The sequence below is a fragment of the Melospiza georgiana genome, chromosome 6, assembly GCF_028018845.1.
Source record: "Melospiza georgiana isolate bMelGeo1 chromosome 6, bMelGeo1.pri, whole genome shotgun sequence".
In the NCBI taxonomy this organism is placed as follows: domain Eukaryota; kingdom Metazoa; phylum Chordata; class Aves; order Passeriformes; family Passerellidae; genus Melospiza; species Melospiza georgiana.
The window spans coordinates 12,084,362-12,101,968 of record NC_080435.1 but is presented as its reverse complement, the minus strand read 5'-3'; the positions used below and the strand labels follow the sequence as shown (position 1 = coordinate 12,101,968).

Genomic DNA, 17,607 nt, shown 5'->3' with positions numbered 1-17,607 from the left:
TGTTGGGCTTGGCTTAATCCTGGCAGCAGAATGATCTCAGGGGTTTTCCCTACATTATCTTGGTCTATGATTATGCAAATATCCTTTTAATGTAGCGACTCCTTAACAGGAAATTAGTCTCATACTTGCTCATATGCTCTTGCAATCAACAGACACTTGCTTGCAAAATCCTAGTGTGTCTGAGATACAAAAGACACATTAACTGTTTTAAGTACCAAAATTTTGCAAACAGACAATAACAGGACATGCCCAGATATGTCAGGGATGTAGCAGATGAATCAAGAAAGAGATGTTTGCAACACAAAAATATTCCTGGGTTTGAAAGTTCAACCAGAATGCAAATGATACTAAGTTTACATTTGGTTTCAATGATTGTAAGGAAAACACCAGAAGGAAGAAAGTCTTACAGAAAAGTAGGATTAAAACTGAATAAAGCACGGAAATGAGACAAAGCATAAAGACAAAAGAAATGGAATCATTTGTGTTAAGTGCCCAGCAACCTGCAGAGCCCAGGCAATGAGCAGTCGTCATTCACACATATTCCTTATTGCAGTGTTCTCAGGAACTGCCCTGCAAAGGGGACTGGCAGGGTAACCTGCTTTGTCTGGAGAACAGGAACTAAAAAATGACGTTATTAAACGAGGTTTCATCTGGAAAGACAGAGAGCTGGTGTCCTTTGGGAAGGGAGAAATTAGAGTCACAAAAATTGTGCAGTGTTACTTTTGGTAGTCTTAATGCACATTCGAGTAAGCAGGATAGCTCAGTTCCTGATTTCTTGGGTTTGTAAATTCCTTCTAGGTGAAATCAAGTTATGTAACCTTTTTCTTAACTACAAGTTTCTAGCATGGGGAAAAAATACCAATTAGATATTTGATATCAAACTGGGACACAGCAGTGATTAAGTTGGCAGCTTAAGAAGGTACTCAAGGTGACCTTCTCTGGTTTTTTTCTTTCTTACTCCTGATTGAAATAAAGACAGCTACATCCTTGGAGTTAAGAGAGGAGCCTAACAAAATGAATCCCATAACTTTCCAATGGGATTTAGGGTAGTATCTGATTCATTCGAGGTCTTTTGAAACTCCCATCAAAGTGAACTGTTCAAGGCATGACCTTAAGGTAACAGTTCAATCAGCCACAAAATCTAGACATCCAGCTCTTTGTTTTAAATATAAAACCTATTCTTTCTTCTATATCCAGTGTATTCTGTTTGTAATAACCAGAAATTACCATGAGAGAAATTGAAGCTGATCTGAGGCTCATTAAGGAGACAGAATTTATGCTTAACTACTTAAATAAATTCCTGTTGATCTGGTTTCTGGAGATTAACCTGTAATTTTATCTGTCATAGATGGGAGAAATTTGCTAGTCCAACAGCACAGTCTCTTAGAGTTAAAAACCCCAACTGACATATATAAGTACAGAGTGTGTTTGTCAATGCTACTCAGAGTATATGAATTTCCATGATTCCCATCCACACAAACATGCTCAATCCATTTTTTGTACTGAGCATTCGGCAGTCACTGGTTTTCTTTGACTACTCTAGGAAAAACTAGAAGATTCTAGATTAAGTGTGCAGACTACAGAAAAATTTTAAAAATTAATATTTGGAATTGCTTTTGATTTCAATAGATTAAAATAGAATAAAATCCTAAGAAACAGGCAATGGATGTGGTTCCACTAGAGGTTTCATCTCCAAAATAATTTTGCAATGGTGCACTCAGTATATGCTGAAACTCTGGCATTCCTATTTAGCAGAAATACAAGCCTGTGCTAATCAAGTCAACCAAAAGCCAGATTTTATTTACCATCCATTATATGCAGCAAAACCTTTAGCAGTACCAGGATAAATGCCTGAGATCTCTTTTTCAGACTTAGGGACTTAAAAATTCACTCTTAAAAATCAGGTCAGGTAGCATTCTTCCGGAGTAACATTAAGCCTTCAACATTAAGCCGACTTGAAATTTAAGCAAACATCCAGACCCATGAAGGGTCAGATTGTCAGATTAGTTGGTAGCAAAGTGCAATCACAGGCTCCTCTACCCCTGTTACAAAAGTCTGTCTCAGCTCAGAGGGCTGTCCTTGCACACAGCCTGGCTCTGTAAGGAACAACTTTTTATTGTACCTAGGAAAACAAAACAAAACCAAAGCCTGCAAGGGTTCACCTCCCCTTAGAACAAACCTGAAATACAAATACGAAGTTGCTTGAAAAATGAAGCATTTTCAGAGGTTTTTAATTATTTTGAAATCAGGAAGGATTAATATCAAACTATATATTTTCTTCTACTCCTCAGTATGGGAGTAATCCATTTAGAATGTTCCAGGGATCTTTTTCCCCATTTGCCATCTTCTGTAAAATAGCAAAAAACTGTTACAAACCTGTTTGCCAAAATGTGCAGCAAAAAAACAATTTAGAGGAAGGCTACTGGTTTATTTGTAATGTTCCACTAGTCAGTGGGCTTTTTTAATATTAATTTTTAATTAAAATTTCAGAGTTGAAGAGGATGCCAATTGTTCAGGCATTACAGCATTTACAACAGAACGTACATTGGCAACATAACCGCTTACGGTAAGTTAAGAGTTCTATCTCTGCAACATTTCGAGATCCTGTATTCTGCAGTTTTATTTCCTTCTTGGAAAGCAAGCAGGATGTTTGCTAGGAAGTTACTTTTATTGAGAAACGTTGGAACTTACTTAGCTTTTTGGATGAGCCATTTAAACGGGAATTATGTCATTCTGCCATGAGCCTATCTGTGATACTAAACCTAGATAATCAGCTTTGGTGGAGATCAAGTCTTTGCTGCAAACACAGAAAAACACCTAGCTGGCTTAAAAGCCTAATATTCACATCAGGAAAAGAGATAGACTTAAAAATTATGTGAGTCAATAAGCTTTGAATCGTATGAGACATTTTCCTATTTTTGTTCTACATAATCAGAGCTGAACTGCCAGAGCTTTGTGAGCACTTCAGGAAACAGTAATCATTTCACAGGGTTATGAAGCCACCAGAGTTGTGAAGGCATTAATTTCTTTGATGAGGATTCATATGAGAAGACAGGAGAAGGGTGCATTTAACTAATTTCCAAATCATTAAATGGGACTCTGAGCATCTAGGAATCCTGTATGAAATAACTTAACTACTACTGTAGAAATGTGATTATTTACAGAATTTAGAAAGGCTACAGAGCAAATTGTAGCTGCATGAGAAAGTGAATATTGTAACTCACACAACCCCAGAGGAATATATTTGGCAAAAAATACCTTTCCTCATGAGTGTTCTTTTATGGTTTGTCTTTACGTATGCAAAACAAAAAACCATCAAATATAAAATGTTCTTCATCCTTATAAAACATCAGTATCATGGAACGATACAATTATCACCTATTCTGAAATCATAATCAGAATACCACACAAAGTTATTTTTTGCAAAAATCAGACAGTTTAAATAAATAATTAAAGGTCACAATCAATAGGTGGCAGCTAGATTTCAAGACTAATTGGATTGTCACATGAAATGTTTTTATTAGTACATCCACAGGGAAGAAAAGCTGAGAGAATTACAGTCTGCTTTCCCTTAAAGTCAGCTGCACCTCTCAAGTCTTGAACACACGTCAGAGATATTTTATGCTTAAGTGAAGCAGCCTGTCCAAAGTCACCCTCTGGTCTAAAAAATAGCATTTTCACACAAGTTCTTACTGCAATACACATACACTCAGAAGATGTGGAATGTGACAAACTATTTGCCCCTGAGAAATGTCTAATAATGAAAAAATGTATCAATAAACATATAGCAAACAACCTGTAGTTACTCAGTGATAACCATTATTTACCATAACCAAGGTCCCCCTAAGGGTTAAAAGTTGCACATTGCAGGTACAGAGGTACAAGAGGGAAGGGCAAACATGCCTAAGGTACACAAACACTGACCTTAATTGTCATCCCCCGGAAAAGGGGGAAGTGGTGTCTGCCATCTTTGGCATCAGCCATCTCCTCTTGCCCTGGCTCTAGGTTCTCTTTGGACCCACCTTTGACTCGATTCAGTGTTTTTATCAGTGACTTAGTAGTAGGAAATAATTGAAACAATTTTTCCCTCACTCCCACAGTAGTTTTATTTTAGGCCGAAGAGTTAATTCACCTCATGGAAGCTCCAAAAAAGTGCCAGAGATGATGGAAACGGAAGTGGTGGGAATGCACAGCCCCTAGCAGAAACCAGGGCCAGCTGGCACTTAGCCTGGCTCAGCTCACCCTTGGGACTGAGGTCTCAATATCCAGTTAGAAAATTGGTCAATTGAGCTTACACTGATGCCACCAGGGGGCCAGTCCAGAAGATTTTGAAAGAAGATTCTGTCATAATTATGCGAGACTGTGTTTGAATGAGCAGGTTGATTAAATCTACCTTGGGGTGGGGGCTAAGCAGAGGTCATACAAAGCTGTTATTCAAAGTAAAGGAATTTAAAAAGATAAGACCCAGAGCAGTCCCTCAGTAACAACTGCAAAATACATGCTATAAAATTTCCTTCTCATTATAATGACAATTAGGAGAGTTTAAAAATACATATGCTACAGGCTTAATTTAAAAAAAGAAAAAAACCCCCGAAAACATAAACACAAACATGGTATGAAGGAATCAACAGTTCAAACAATGCTTTAAACTTTATTAACTTCTAATTAAGGGGCTGTCGTCACTTTTTTCTGGAAGAATAAAAGCTACAATAACTTTCAGAAATGCAGACTTATTTCAAGTTAAATGATGTAGCATTAGGGCAGGATCAACAAGTGCAGGTTGTTGAAATATGAATTTTTAAGGCACAAAAGCAAAATGGGACATTAGTTCTCCAAAGTTTCTCAAAGTATTTTTGCATCTGAATTTTCATTCCTTCTACTGTGGCATTCGACAGGACTTGGAAATTGCAATGATTGTTCAGAAGTTTTTTTTTTTTTTTAACTGTCCTTTAATTCTTGGGTGCATTTAACAGTTAAAAGTTGCTGCTCTCAATTGTCAATCAGCTGAGGATCAGCACCCCCTTCTGGCTTCAGTAATGTGGGGTGAAAGCTGGAACTCCCATCATCATGTAAGAAACCTGTACAGGAGAAACAAAGTAAAAGCAAAAATACTCTAAAACTTGTCAACATAAATAGGCAAAGGAATACTAGTGCCACTATAGTAGCCCAACTTATCCAATTGCAGGGGCTGAGAAGTAATTTTAGAATGGCCCTTGTGGGCCATGAGGTAGCTTTGTGCAGGAGTGGCAGCCAGCGTGTCTTCATCACTGCAGGCAGCAGCAGCGCCCTGAATGCCTGCTAAGGCAGAGGCTCACTGACAGCACACCTCCTGCCCCACTGCTTTGGTCAAGAAATTCCTTTATAATCTCAGTACTGCTACCTTTAAATTTGTATTTTCCAACTCTGAAATGTTATGCTACCACTGCATTTTGCCATACCAAGCTGTACATATGTGAGAATTGTTTCAGGTATCCTTCAGGTAGAGTACCCTGATCGTATTATCTTTGGGCTTTAACTTCAAAAATTTCTTATGAAAACTTTCAAAACTGATTATTACTATAGTAGAAAACAGAAAGTTAATGTGATTTCCTACATGAGGTAAACAGCTAACACTAATCAGTGAAACTCAAGCAGCCACATTGAAGTAATATCACTGAGATGGTCTGAAATCAAACCTGATCCTGCAAGCAGAACAAATGTGGGTGTTTAGACATCTCTGTCCATATCAGCTCACTAGGCTCTGGCCTTTTTAGTCCATTGGCTTTTCTGGAAATGCTTGATATTATTTTGTTTTAAAAAGAAATCACACTCCATGCTGTACATTGGCACTGAAGATCCACTGGACACACCTAGCTATTAATATATATATATATATATATATATATATATTTTGCTGCATTGTGTGGAAAAGGAGCACTATTTCAGGCATAGACACAACTGCAGTGGTAATGGAGCAGACTGGGGGAAGATGAGCAATACTGAAGTTTCCTGAGTGGGAAAGCAGACTGAAGTGATGATGTCATCTATAGTCTATCCCTCCAAGCAGATCAGCTTTACAGATAAATTCACACCTGAGTATAAATGTTGTTGACATTTACAAGATCCCATTTTCTCCTGCTGGATGTTTTGAAGGATCTAGCCCATGCTGCTTCATCTGCACTGCGATATCAAACAAGTAGTCATAACATTCACACCTAAAATAAATAGGGAAAAAATGCAATGTAAGTAAAGCTCAAGCCTTATCATGTTTTATGAAAATTAGTATTTTCCTTCCTTAAGATTTTATCACCAATGTGATAGTCTGACTGGACAGCTCTATTATTGTTTATTTCCAATGCTGTGGAATGGAAAGTGCCACTTTCCTACATAATATTTATTTGCTGCATTTCCATCAGCAGATGAGGTAAATTCCAAAAATGGGACTAGGGCGGGCTACACAAACAGTATTGGCAGGTGTCACATAAAAGCAGAGACTGCCTGCATGTTTCATATGAGAAGGGATTTGTTGACTTGTCTGAAAGGAAAATGTTGGCAACCCTATCAGACAGCACTGATATGGAAGGAAAACCAAGCAACGGAATCATGGATGAATCCATTCCCAAAAGCCCTCTATACATGCAGTGAGGTCCTAATACTCTGGATCATTGTCCATGGGCTGGAAATATACATGGCATTAAGTTCATTAAGATCTTGAGGCAAGAGACAGCATATTCCTGAACTGTACTCACATAGTTTTGGCTTTTTCCCACGTCTCTCCCCATACATAAACACCGTGACGTCTGACCAGCACAGCACAAGAGTCTGGGTATTTTTCCATTGCACGTGCCATTCTCTCCTTGAGATCCTTCTCTTCTGGTGTATTCTCAATAATAGGAACCACTAGTGTATCATTATATCTAGAAAAAAAAGGACATCTTCATGTATTTAAAAAAACCCTGTGCTTGGATGTATGAAACTTTTCCCGAAGAAAGAAATTATCCTCTGACTGTGTAAAAAGTTTAATTCTCAGCACTTGATCTTATTCTCTTCTCTTATGAGTGATGCTGTAGCACAGGAATTCTCAGGAACATCTCTCACTCCCAAACACATATTACGCTGGCAATGCCTGAGCTACACTTGAGGGACAAAAAGAAAACATCACTTAGTAATCTATTAGGTGTAGCTGTTTATTCCCATATCACTTTGTAGTTGGGTCCCTTTACAACTTTTTCAAACTTCTCATCCTGTACTGGCATCATCTACAAGTTTTACCTCAGATTAAATTATTTAAAAGAATCATATCATATAGAAGGAAATGAAGCTGTTTGTTGGAAAAAAAACAATTTAGGTAGTCCAAAAAGCCCCTGGAAGATTGTCCTGCTAAGGCATATAAATAGAAAGTAGAGTCAACACATGAAAAATAAATTCTCTGTGATGGAGTCATTGGTGGGCTACATGTGATCTTAAGAGAGCCTGAGAACCCCAGCTCCAAAGACAAGATGATGCACGTTACTCAGTGGAACTTGCCTAAGAGTTTCTTCTGAAGGAGGACTGGGATATTTGGCATTGTTTAAACCTTAATTAACACTAGCAGAAACTTGTTTAAATAGTTTTAATAAGTCCCCAGCTCAGGTTCAGATTTATCATTGAGATCACATAGATATTTCATGAGTGGATGCTAGTAGTACTTTCTTTTGTGAAACACAGAAAGAAAGCAATGGTAAAAAACCCAACATCAACAGCTTATATTTGAAATCAAATATTCAGAAGATAAAGTCTAATCTCTTACGGTTCTCAATGCTGACACTTTCTCAAGGAAGGCTATAAAAAGAGTGAATGAAGAAAGTGAGGTGGTATTTGAAGCTCTGACTCTTATGAATTTGGAATACTAAAATTACACTTTGAGTGTTTGTTAATGAGGCCAAATGAGTTAATGGATTGGCTTCCTAGGTTCTGCTTTCTGCTTGAGCATGGAAGCTGCTGTAAATATCATAACTGATTCCTAACCAGGACTATAAGCTTTCTATCAAGAACTAATACCTAAAAAATGTCAAGAAGATTCTGAATGAGCTAAATACTTGGGATCTCTTTTTTTAAAAAATTGAAATATAAGCAGCCTACGTTTAGTCAAACATGGATGTAAAATACCTTGTGACAGTCTGACTTTCAAACCCGTTTACTACTGATCTAATTCTCCTTCTATGGAAATCAAAGGTAAAACTAGTGTGGCATCACTGGAGTCATATGTAGGCCAACATATACTTCTGATTATTCTATCTGTAGCATTTTCCTGGACAGCTTCCAAAAAAGATTTATGTAACTAGAAACAACACGCAATCCCTTTTTTGCAAAGCGCCATTTTGTATTTTGAATCCAAGGACCCATTTTTCCTTTGAATTCAGTGGGGAGGCTGGTGTGAGGCAAGCCAGTGGGATCAGTCTAGTGTGAATGAACACGTGCTTTTGAGACATATAACCTGGAGCTTTGATTTCTTGGATTTTTCGGGTAAATTAATAGAATGACACAGAAAACTGGGAGGCATGGAACCCAATAAATCCAATGTTTCCTGACTAACGTTTAGGAGTGCTTAAGAGCTCAAAATGCATATAAAAAATTGTTGTGGATTTTTAAAAAAACAATGTTGTTAGACAATTGAGTACAAGGGTTTGCATTTTACCACATTAAAAATGCACATGCTAATGGTGACAATAAAGTAAAGTTGGCAAGTCAACCAAAATGGAATAAAATATGCCTGGGCGTAAAATCACATATGGCTTTCTCCCTTGCCAAAGGGCAATAGTTAGATACAAAAATTAACATCAAAAAGTGGAAAGAATTTAGCATTTCAATTTCTCATCTCCTTGTCACATGTTATATAAGTGTTGTTTGCAGATCCCAATTCAACACTCTGTGGGTGGAGACCTCAAAACAAGCCATCACACATAATTTGGAATAACTCAGCACTTACCTCAGAGCTCATCCTTGAAAAGTAATAACATTGTCTTTAATGAGCTGTTTATTCTGAATTTTCTTTCAAACTCTGTCAAGTAGATCTGAAATCCTCTACTCTCTTAACATGCCCCAAACTAGCACAGGCAGTGATATGTGAAGTCCACCCAAATGTAGTTTGTACATGCTATCAATCCAACCTGGTGCTGGCTGGCTCCAGTTACAGCTGAATGTTGTACAGATGTGGCAACATCTCAGGATGTAGCTCTTTATTTGGCTCCTTCCTGTAGCTCAACAGACCACAGCAGCCTTGGCAGTACAAGATCTTATCTCAGATCTCTTACACAGGCTTCAGATCTTACAGAAAGCCAGTGGTGACTCATCCATTCCAGAGGTCTTTTTACTTCTTATTCTTAATACTTTGTATTATACACTTTCAAGTATATAACTCAAATGACTTGTATTGATATTGCTGAAAACAAACGATCAAACACCACACCTCTTTTCCTAAATATAGAGAAGTACCTGTAATAGCCTCCTGAAGTACACTTCTGGATTCCTTTTATCATCTCCTGATGGGTAATAGAGAACTCACTCCCTGGGTAAAGGAGGGTAGCCATAACAGCAGCCTTGGAATGTGTATGGATCACTGCGCCTGCCCCTAGGAGCAAAAAAAGAAAATTCAGAATTAATTTTAAAATGTCTCTATTATGAAAATTTTATTCACATACTAGATTCATTTCCTTTGATTAGGCATACTAGCAAATGTTGATCTGCTGTAAGAGAAGGAAAATATACAGTAACTTAAATGAAGGTATGAGGTAAATATTCATAAGGGATAAGTATGGATTGTCTTAGGACACTTGTGTTAACTTTCAGTTAGTGACACATTCCAGGAGAAACACTGCTTGTACAAATTCAAGCAGAAACACTACTTGTACATTTCTTTATATACTACAATGACTGACACACTCTTAATTTTATCAGAGTTCTGAGGTTATAAGGAATTTATAACCTGAACTTATTTGTTAAATGAAAGTTTAAAGCCTTTTACTTTCTTTTTATGTTTTCCCCAATTATCTGCTGATTCTCTGAAAAAAATCATCATCTTACTGTGTCATGATGGAAAGATAGGTAGACAATAATTATAATCTACTTATAAAGATGCAACGTTGTTATTCCTTGAGGACACATGTAAGCTGCTTGTGCAGGAAGACCAGAAGAGACTCCCGAAATCCTTTCTAAAATAACAGATGTGTAAATTTTACACATCAAAAACTCTCTATTACTATCTACCTGCAAAAGAAAAGTTTCATGCTGTTTTCACCTATTCCTATTTTATAACTGTTAATCTCAGCCAACGGATGCAAAAGGATTTAAACTGTAATAGCTGAATTGGCAAAACCACTGATGTAAAACTGCTGTAATCCTGGGCTTCCCCTGCAACCTACCAATATTCTGCACTAAAATCAGTGCTGAAAACATGATCACAGGCATAGCTACAAGACAAGATTAAACTGCAAATGATACTGACAGGATGTTACTGTGGATTATATCCCACTGTGGATATACCTTTGCATATCAATTTCTTTTATAGTTTCATGTTTATTTCACTGTAACTTCTATGTATAAAGAATATGGTACTGAATAGCAATTTTGTGGATGTACATATACAGTGTTTCAGTCACTGCTGAACTGCAAACATTGCTACATACCTCTCATAGTGTAGGCATTCATAAAAAGAGGTGTGCACTGGCTTTTCTTTAGTTTCTTGTGCAGTGGAGGACCACTGATGTCCTGTTCATTCATGTCACAAACAAACATATCTTCTGGCTGTAAGAAAGAAGAAATTATTTTAATCTGTGATAGTTTTATTTGATATTTAACCTCAAATAGTTTTGTTTTCCCTCTAGGGAAACAAATATATACAAACCATGTATTTAATACAGAATGTGATTTGAACTTTGTAAAAGTGCTGTAATGCTCCACATTTATTCCAGCTTCTAATAGTACTTACCAACATTGTGTAATGGAAATTAGTATTAGGTACTCTTTTTCTTCAGACTGATGCCATGCAGATACTTGTAAAACTACAATTTTTTCAGAAAGGAGATAGTGTAGCTCAGTAATAACAACTGATCAAAAGGAAAAGTAGTAACTGATTCAAAATAAGAAATGTAGATGTACTTTTCCTGCCCTACTTAAAAGAACCAACAAACGACACAAGTTAAACTTAAAAAATAATACATCTAACTTGTAGAACTATTTCTTTTTAAACTTTGCTTTTAGTAGCTTTACATTAATGTTGCCTTTGCATCAATTAGCTATTCATAATAGTACAAAGAATTGTTCAGGATAGTAATAAAATTTTAATGTTATTTTAAAAATCAGCAGAAAATACAATTACAGGATATTTCCTCACTGACTGCGCTTAATCCGCTGTTACTGTGAGCACAGACCAGAGCACTGTGGTTATCTCACATACTTTTGCCTGCCTTACTTCTGCACATCCCCAGCAAACGCTGCTCTAAGACCCCAAGTTTCTAACAGAGAAGAAATTCCTTTCCCTCCTCACTGTACTTATCCTCAGATTTATGAGCTGACAAATCCTTTCCATGTATTACTCTATTCTGGGGGAGTTCCTGCTGTCATAAAATAGGTATTGTTTAGCATTCCCCCCTCCTCTTACATTTTGGGTTTTTTTGGAAAGCAGAGAGAGAGACAAGGTCACCTTTTCATGGGGAGAGCCCAGTTATTTACTGAGAATATCAAGACAAATATTTGCAATCACTCAAACGAAAATAAACAGCAATGAGGTGTTAATGTCTATTTACACAGGTAACTTGAAACTGTAGCCAGACAGGTCTAGCCAACCAAGCATGACAAGGAATAAAGCTGGACTGGAGTAATGCTCCACTCTCATGCTGCTTTGTGTGAATTTAAAGCAAGGAGAACATCAAGACTAATCTACACTGGCCACTGAAACACATACTGGCTTCCTATCATAGTGGAGTACTGGGAGAAATCAGCAGTTGTTTCAAATGTATAACAAGTTTGTAACTTCACATAAGGAAAAATGAAACTAAAGAACGGCACTTTCATCCTTCTCAAGATGAGCTCTGAGGTAAAAGCAGTTTAACACACCTGTATTCTTTCCTTTTGGACTCCTGAAGGAGCGATGTAGATTTCATCCCTAGGAAAATTTGCAGATGAGAAAAATCAGTAAACACAGCTGAGCAATGGCTCTTCCACCAGAAAGGCATTCGAGCTCTTGAGCCACTGAAAAGGAAATAGCAAATCTAGACCCTCACAATTAAAAAACTTTCTTATTCTTTCCATACATTGACAGGTAGATAGTTTTAAAAATAGAACCAAATTGTACAAGGGCAAATAAAACCTTTAATTTGCAGGGGTACAAAACCCTGCTTTCAATTTGACAGATATCCAAAACACAAGTAAGAAGTGCAGCCTTATTTTTCCAACAAAGAAAAACAGCCTCTCCCTGCAGTAACTCAAACTCAAATTCCTAGAATTCAGAATAAAAATAAATTAGAAATTGCAAACAGATACTGATCTGTGACAAGGCAGGGGACAAAACCACTACATAAAAATCCATAAAATATCTTTAAACAGTAATAATTATCTGCAACATTCAACATTGTAAATACTTTTTTTTTTAAATGCACAGGTTAGGTTTCTAGTGCAGTTCCATGTTTAGTTGTGTTGATAAACAGATAGCACTAATTCAGTGTAATTAAATGACTGAAATTTAAGAAGTGCATCACTTCTTGCAAGGACTACATGAACAAAAAACCGTAAAAACTGAAACTGAAATGATTTCAAGATGGCACTGCATTCTTTTCATTATTAACACAAAAACCCCAACTATATTCTCTCTCTGAACTGCAATCACTATTTGACTTCAGCAGTCATGTACTAAATTCAGGAGCACAGAGACATCTAGTGAATAATTAGTCAAGTTACAGACACGTTTCCTATGGACCATGGGATCTTTGTAGTTCTGGATAAGAGTATGGAGCTGGAGAAGGGTCTGGAGCACAAGTCTTGTGAGGAGCAGCTGAGGAAGCTGAGGGTGTTTAGCCTGGAGAAAAGGAGGCTCAGGGGTGACCTCACTGTTCTCTACAACTGCCTGAAAGGAGGCTGTAGTCAGGTGAGGTTGCTCTCCTGCCAGGTAACCAGTGACAGGACAAGAGGAAGTTACCTCAATTTACATAAGGAGAGGTTTAAACTGGATATCAGGAAAAATTTCTTCACTGAAAGGGTTAGCAAGCATTGGAATGGGCTGCCCAGGAAAGCAGGTGGCTCACCATCTCTGGAAGTTTTCAGAAGACCTTTAGGCATGGTGCTTAGGAATGTGGTTTAGTGGAGAACTTGGCAGTGGTAGGTTTATGGTTGGATACTCAATGATATAAGGATTTTTACCAGTCTAAACAATTCTATGATTTTAATTCTTCCAAAAATAAAACTCTTAAGATGATATACTATTCATAGTAGTAAAATGTCTGTGAAGCACAGAAAAATGTGGCTTTATCATATTTATAATTTTTGACATACATGAATTAGCACTGCTGGCATTGCATTAATTTAGTCTTGATTCATTTGTATGAGCAAGATAAGAAATTAAGTGGTAAACTCAGTTACTTATGACAGACACACAATTTTTCTTAAACCAGATTTTTTTATTTTTTAGAACTTAACCAGAAAGAGAAAAATCTGATGATAAAATAAAGTCTTCAAAGACAAGATACCTCACAAAGAATTCTACATCCATTTTTAACATGCTATGCCAAGTCCAAATTGGCATTTGCTTTCCTTGATAGTTGATATGAACTGCACAGTGAGTAAGGCTGATTAAGATTACCTGGTAAAAACAGTTGTTATATTTGAATCAAATTTCAACTGTTCCTTTACATTTTCCTTTCTAACAATGCCAAGTAAACAAGCTATAGAACTACTAAGGAAAACTATATTAATGCATTCTCTGATAATGCCAGTTGTCTTGCCAAAACCAACAGGAGTTGCACTGCAATGACAAAGAAAATAGGCTACATTTAGGTACTGATGACAAATCAGTGCTAGAAAGGTCTTCCCACAGAATTTACCACTTTCATTCATTATTACTGTTGTGGCTTTCCATGCAAAATCAAGGAGGGAGGTGAAATGACCTGCACAAAGTCCAAACAGTATAAATATGACCGTTTAGGGTCTTTTATTCACATATATATACATATATACATACATATAATACATCTTTGAATAGCAATGCTGTTTGTGTATGCATGCAAGTGTACACCAGAAAATGAGAGGTCAGACCCTCTCAAGGTCGTGTCACAGCCTGGTGACTGGGCACAGAACTGCAGGCACTGTGCAAGGCTCTTTGCACAATGAGGACTTCTTTTCAGTGGCCACTGAGAGGAGCTCTGTTCCCACTAAAAGGATTGGAGATTATGAAGAGGTGGGAGCCAGGCAAATTAAAACACCAAGTGGTGCTTCTTCGTAGGAGACACACACCAAAAACTGTTGTTACCTGTTGTGCTTTAATTATACGTAAAGTATTTGTCTCCTCAGAAATCACCTCAGTGCAACAGCAATTTCCTTCTCAGAGGAAATATCTGGCCTGTAAAACACATCCAGGGTGAGACTGATCTTATTTAACCACAGGCATTTGAAAGCCGTGTGCCTGATGTAACCCACTCTAAATTCCATAGTCAGTGAAGTGAAAAAGGGGGAACATGTTGTTCTTTAAAGGCAATTCATCTACCTTAAAAAAGTTAGGAAAAAGGACAGGATAAGGTCACTCTCTGAAGTTGTCTCTCCCCATTGAAGGGACTGCAACGATTAATTCAGACTATTCACCTTCCCCCTATATGGTTAATTTTGGCACACTGCTCATTTCCCCCTCTAACTTCTTGCCCACTCCCAACCTGCAAACGCTTCTCATGGAGCTGAAAAGCCCTCACCAAGTACTAAACACAGCCACCTCTCTCTCACCACCACATTGCCTCTCTTTCATCATCACTTACCCATGTTTCAAGCTGATTCCTCCACCAGTTCCTGTTACCCAGCCTAAACCATAAAACAGCCTACAAAGCTCGGGGATAAGATTCCTTGGATGCAACCCATCCTAAAAATAAAATAAATAAATAAATGAGAAACCATCAGAAACACCTCACACCTAAGATTTCAAGCTCTCAAACTGAGTTTAAAGGATTAGTACATTCATACTGCAGCAAAATGGTCTAATTTATGATAATGAATTTCAATTACAAAATAACTGCATGTTTACACAATGCCCTTACTGCTCTGCCAGGGACATCACACCTTGAAACAAACAAAACCTCAAATAAGGTGCAAGTCTGACTATCCTTCACAGGAAAGGTCTCACCTAAAATTTGTTTGAGTGCAGTGGCCCATAGATATTATACCAGCAGGATTATATTATGGACTATTGCACAAAGAAGGGAAAACAAATGCATCTAACATTACCAATTTTTTAAAGCTTGACTAATACTTTTCCTATTAATCAGTTTTTCTGTAGGTTTATTTTGCTTGATTCACAAATTTCAGTAGAACAGACTCTATTAGTCAATACACATTTTTAAACAGCACTCAAACATACCACAGAAAATATATGCAAATTATTTTATGAACTTTACATTCCTACATTTTTACTACATGAAGTTACTTTACATGCAGTTTAGTCAGAAAGAAAATAGCATTATTTTAATATTTCTTTAGGAGGAAAAAAAAATCCATCTTGCATTTTTCCCATATTCCATTGTTTATTGCATTAATATCTATATATTAACCAAAGGTATCTCTGCTGTCAGAGGTAAGGTTTCTACCTACATTACCACAGTAAAACAGCTGCTTTTATGGTGTGCTTTTATGTGGGATTCTTCTTTTTTATTGCAGCAACTAGAAGCTTTAAAAGTTTTTCTAAAATGACAAATGGTTAGCTGCTCTACTGCTCACGCTAGTCATTAATGCCCATCAAAACCATTTCCAAGAAAAATATTTTGTTTAGCAGCAAGAATCCACCTTGGGGGGGAGTATTTTGTCAACACCAACAGAATAGAGTGACCCAAAGCAAAAGCAGCACACAGCAAAAACGGCAGGCAGTGGTTATGGGTGCCAATACCTCTGCTGAGATGTTTAGAAAGAAATGCTTCCACTTGGTGTTGGACTTGCACAGCTAAGGGTGGGGATGGAACAGGAGCATGAGGCAGAGGCAGTGGAGAGTGGGAAGGTGAATTCCTGGAGATGGCAGCCTGGGGCACGTTTGACAGTGTTTGGAATCTCCTTCCTACTCCAACCTCATCTTTACAACCTGCAGTGACAGTGAGATTTGCTCTCTCTTACCAAGGATGATGGACATGCAGGAGATGGTCTTCCCTCTCACCTACACTGTGACAATGTTTCATGTATTACAACAACTCAGTCTACTGCCTTTTTTTTAGCTTTGCTTTGTTTATGATGCACTGGATTCTTTCCCACTTTCCTGGCAGGCCACATTATCTAGGCTGCTGATACCTCTCATCTCCCTGCTGTCACTTCTGGCTGGTTTTGAAGCTTGGGCTGGTCTCTCCACCAGTGTCACACACAAACTGGAGAGGTGTCTGAGCCTTGTCCAGGCAATGCCTCCACATGCTCAGTGTTTGATGAAACACAGCACTGTCAGCTCATCTTCTGGTTGTGACGATACATAAAACCCCAATCAAAGACCAATTCAAAAAAACCAAAAAACCCAAAAGAAAACCAAATTACAAAACAAACCTAAACAACTCCAGTTAACACAAAAAGAACCATGAGTCCTGTAGAAGCCAGACTGACAGCTGGCAACATTCTGGAAATTGGACTAAATTTTACAACACGTTTATATAGGTGCACAGAATAGCCAGGGTTGGAAGAGACCTTTGGGGACAATTCAGTGCAATCCCCGGGCCAAGGCAGGTGACACAGGAAAGCCTCCAGCTGCCTTTTGAATGTTTCCAGGGAGGGAGACTCCCGGACTCCCTCGGGCAGCCTATTCAGAGCTCTGCCAGCCTCAGCGTAGAGAAGTTCATGCCCGCGTTGAGGTGCAACTCGTGTTTTAGCTTATGATCACTGCTCCTGGAGTGCCGGACACTGGCTCTGCCTGGATCTCGCTGCCTGAATTTCCTCCCGGCCGCCAGGGCACGCTGCCCGCTCACAGTCAACTTGCCATCCACTAGTACTCCCAGGGGCTCCCTCCTAATCAGCAGCTGCGAGGCTGCTGGCCAGTTGGCGAGGCTCAGGAGCAGCCCAGCCCCGCGCTGCCGGGGCTCTCGGAGCGGTGGCGCGGCCCCGCCGCCCCCCGGCCCCGTTACCTGCACCGCGTCCCCGCCGGAGGCCGCCATGGCGCGGCCAGCGCGGGGTCCTTGCTCGGGGGCCTCTTTGGGGCGCCGCGCGGGCGCCTGCGGAGCGCTGGGCATGGCCCGGCCGCGGGCAGCGAGCCGAGCCGCGGCGGGCGGGACGGAGAGATCGCTGCTCTCCCCCCGGGTCGGGAGCCGGCAGGGACCAGAGGAGAGGCGGGTGTGCCCCGGGGACGACCTGCCAGGCTGGGCGCGGGTGTCCGCGCGATTAGATTCGCCCGTGCCTGGGGCGATCGAGGCGGCCAATGCCACAGCAGGTGCCGCG

At 38.9% G+C, this 17,607-nt stretch overlaps 1 protein-coding gene across 1 annotated transcript; it reads right to left on the bottom strand.

The window, feature by feature from the left end:
* Positions 1-3,494: 3,494 nt before the first annotated feature.
* Positions 3,495-17,402, bottom strand: APIP (APAF1 interacting protein). Its single transcript, XM_058027082.1, has 8 exons — positions 17,298-17,402; positions 14,973-15,073; positions 12,073-12,121; positions 10,644-10,761; positions 9,454-9,589; positions 6,729-6,896; positions 6,072-6,194; positions 3,495-5,078 (listed from the first exon to the last, which is right to left on the bottom strand). The coding sequence occupies exons 1-7, from the start codon at positions 17,400-17,402 to the stop codon at positions 6,095-6,097; spliced, it is 777 nt and encodes a 258-aa protein (XP_057883065.1). The 3' UTR covers positions 3,495-5,078; positions 6,072-6,094.
* Positions 17,403-17,607: the final 205 nt, after the last annotated feature.

Coding starts and splice junctions, on each gene's coding strand:
- APIP (XM_058027082.1), bottom strand. CDS start 17,402: ATGCCCAGCGCTCCGCAGGCGCCCGCGCGGCGCCCCAAAGAGGCCCCC. Junction 9,590..10,643: donor GAATGCCTACACTATGAGAG/GTATGTAGCAAT, acceptor TTTTGCTCCTAG/GGGCAGGCGCAGTGATCCAT. Junction 6,195..6,728: donor TGGGAAAAAGCCAAAACTAT/GTGAGTACAGTT, acceptor TATTTATTTTAG/GTGTGAATGTTATGACTACT.